The 3,461-nt window shown below is 35.5% G+C and overlaps 1 protein-coding gene across 1 annotated transcript; it reads right to left on the bottom strand.

The window, feature by feature from the left end:
• Positions 1–721: 721 nt before the first annotated feature.
• Positions 722–3,078, bottom strand: LOC131653580 (uncharacterized). Its single transcript, XM_058923772.1, has 2 exons — positions 3,019–3,078; positions 722–1,042 (listed from the first exon to the last, which is right to left on the bottom strand). The coding sequence occupies exons 1-2, from the start codon at positions 3,076–3,078 to the stop codon at positions 722–724; spliced, it is 381 nt and encodes a 126-aa protein (XP_058779755.1).
• Positions 3,079–3,461: the final 383 nt, after the last annotated feature.

The following is a 3,461-nucleotide window of genomic DNA, read 5'->3' as shown; positions in this document are numbered from 1 at the left end:
TATATCACACATACAACACATAGAATCAATGATAAACATCAAAACATCACTCACAATTCAATTTCGTGGATTCTATCATAATCTCTAAAGTTAGGGTTTCACAAAATCAACATACATACACCAAATCATATGCTATTTTCATAACCATTCATAGAATCATACGTAGAATCATTACAACAAGTTAGATATCACATAATTTATGGATTCACATACCAATTCCACAATAAAACTCATGAAATAGTAATCTCCCAACCTAAAATCATGCATTTTCTAACCCCACACACATTACCCAATTATATCTACCTATAATCACTTGAATTCACACCCTTACCTTGAATCTCTAGTCCTTCCTCTTCAAGAATTCCCCTCTTTTCTCTTCTTTCTTCTCTTCTCTTTTTCTCTAGCCTCTTTTCTTTCTTTTTCCCCAAAATTGTTACGTCTCTAAAACCCTAGTTTTCCTTACTAACTCATTTTAACATATTGGGCTTAACCCACCAAATTCTATATTCTAATTAATTAGGCCTATTACTAGATATTTACTAGTTCACTTAATTAATTAAATACCACACATATTCAATTAATCACCAAAATACAACAATTAATTAATTACCACACAAATAATAATTAATAAAAATAAATACCTAATAAATAAATACGAAAATAAAATCAGGCTATTACAACTCTCTCCCACTTAAAATATTTCCGTCCTCGAAAATTTACCTCAAGCAAACAAATCGGGATAAGAATCTTTCATTTTGCTTTCAAGCTCCCACATCACATTTCCTCCAGCCGGTCCACCCCAAACGACCTTTACCAAAACGATCTCTTTACCTCGGAGTTGTTTCACCTCCCTATCTTCTATCCGCAGAGGTAATGCCTCCATGGTCAAATTATCTCTAACATCAACATCATCTAATTGGACAACATGCGAAGGATCCGCAATGTATCTCCTCAACTGAGACACATGAAACGCATCATGATGATTAACAAGTGACGACGGTAATTCAATTTGATATGCCACATCATCTACTCTTTCGGTAATCTAATATCAACCAATGAAATGCAGCGTCAACTTACGTGACTTCAAAGCTCTACCAACACTCGTTACTGGAGTAACTCTCAAAAACACATGATTATCCTTGTCAAACTCAAGTGCTTTCCTCCTCTTATCATGGTAACTTTTCTGACGACTCTAAGAAGCCTTCATCTTCTCCCTGATCAACCTAATCTTATCAGTAGTCTGTTGAATGATCTCAGGTCCAACCACAACACTCTCTCCAGATTCATACCAACATAAAGGAGTCCTACACCTTCGACCATACAAAGCTTCAAACAGGACCATACCAATACTCGAATGGAAACTGTTATTATACATGAACTTAATCAGTGGTAAATAACTATCCCAAGCACCTCACTGTTCCAAAACACAAGCCCTCAAAAGATCCTCAAGCGACTGGATCGTCCTCTCATTCTTACCATCAGTTTGCGGATGGTACGCTGAACTCAAAAGTACTTAGTACCCAAATCACTTTGCAAACTTTCCCAAAATCTCGAAGTAAATCTCGGATCTCTATCTGAAACAGTACTCGACGGGATACCATGCAAACACAAAATCTTCTCAATATACAACTTTGCAAGTCTCTCCATCGGATAATCCATCCTCATCGGAATAAAATGAGCAGATTTCGTCAATCTATCCACAATAACCCAAATCTCTTCACAATTAGTTGATTGTGTAATCTTCTGATTATGGCCTCTTAAACAAGTTAGAGGGGCTGTACTTTGAAGATTCCTACAGATTTGAACAAATTTGCAAGTTGGTTCTTCATGTTCTTCACCATTCTTCAAGTGTTCATGGAGGCTTATTTACAAAATCATATCTCTTAGCTCAAGCCATGGATTTTCATGCTATTGATCCCTTTGGAAAGCCCTTGCTGCATACTTTAAGCCACTTGTTGAAAGTTTTCTCAAACTCCTTTGGGATCATGGAGAAAAATGACCATAAAGTTAAGAAAAATATAAGTGAAAATACTTAAAATTTCTAAGTTTTTTGAGCATAATCTTCAAAATTCCATATCTCTCAAAATAATCATTTTTGATGAAAACTAGATAAGAGACAAAGTTGCCTGTTTGATTAAGATATACAACTTTCATGTTGGGAGATTTTTTAGTGTGTAGGCAAAATTTGAAGTTCCTAAAATTAGGTTAAAATCACTTAAAACCCTAATTTTGACTTTTGTCGACTTTTTGATTCTTGATGAATTTTTTTTATTTCTCTTGGTCAAATGTCTTCAATAGTCATCTGATGATGATTCGAATCCTTAAAAGTTCATGGTTGACCATTTTCTCAAAAGTCAAAGATTGACTCACACAGTTGACTTTTCCAAATGAACTGCAGTTTTGTGGATTCCACATGAATCAAGCTCTCCTATTCAAATGAGTGATATGAATGGACTATAATGTTGATTTGGATGCTCTTGAATCATGGTTTGAGTCTTGGAGCCATGTCCTGATTAAAAGCCAACCCTCAAGTGGAATTAGGTCAAAACCCTAATTTGGGGCCTCAGGTGATCTTGAGAGTTGTTGATTTTGAATTGGGTTATACTTGGACTTAGAAATTGATGGAAGAACATTTTGAATCATAGGAGAATGTTGAACTTCCTTGTGGTCCTCAAACCACTAATTTGTTCAGTCTCCTCTTGATCAGCCTCCTGTCTTAGGACACAAGTAACAAACAATAATTTTTGTATTTTTTGGGTTAACACATGATATATGCATGATGATAATGATGATCCTAATATTTGGAGATATGGTTGGATCTTAGTGGTCAAAAATTGGGGTGCAACAGGATCCCAAAACAAAGAATCAAAAATCACAAATTTTTAGTACAGGCTGCGCTACGCGCCCATTACCCGCGCTACGCGTACTAAGTCAGAATGTTCGGCGCCAAACGCCCTCAGACCCGCGCGGCGTGCGCTCTATGTTTTCTGTTGAAATTCTTCTGCGATGACAGCAAACCGTTTTCTCCCATTTTCCACCCAAAATCAGTTCCAGTTCAGATTTTATCACGAATTTCATGCTTATATCACACATACAACACATAGAATCAATAATAAACATCAAAACATCACTCACAATTCAATTTCATGGATTCTATCATAATATCTAAAGTTAGGGTTTCACAAAATAAACATACATATACCAAATCATATGCTATTTTCATACCCATTCATAGAATCATTATAACAAGTTAGATATCACATAATTTATGGATTCACATACCAATTCAACAACAAAACTCATGAAATAGTAATCTCCCAACCTAAAATCATGCATTTTCTAACCCCACATACATTACCCAATTATATCTACCTATAATCACTTGGATTCACACCCTTACCTTGAACCTCTAGTCCTTCCTCTTCAAGAATTCCCCTCTTTTCTCTTTTTTCTTCTCTTCT

This window comes from Vicia villosa, linkage group LG1 (assembly GCF_029867415.1).
Source record: "Vicia villosa cultivar HV-30 ecotype Madison, WI linkage group LG1, Vvil1.0, whole genome shotgun sequence".
Taxonomy (NCBI): Eukaryota; Viridiplantae; Streptophyta; class Magnoliopsida; order Fabales; family Fabaceae; genus Vicia; species Vicia villosa.
Note: the sequence above shows the minus strand (reverse complement) of the source record. Positions and strands in the feature narration are given on the sequence as shown.

What these genes read in the sequence shown, in the direction of transcription:
- LOC131653580 (XM_058923772.1), bottom strand. Translation starts at nt 3,078, where the DNA reads ATGAAATTCGTGATAAAATCTGAACTGGAACTGATTTTGGGTGGAAAA. An exon ending in GTGGAAAATGGGAGAAAACG is followed by an intron (nt 1,043 to 3,018) that starts GTTTGCTGTCAT and finishes GGTTGATATTAG; the next exon opens with ATTACCGAAAGAGTAGATGA.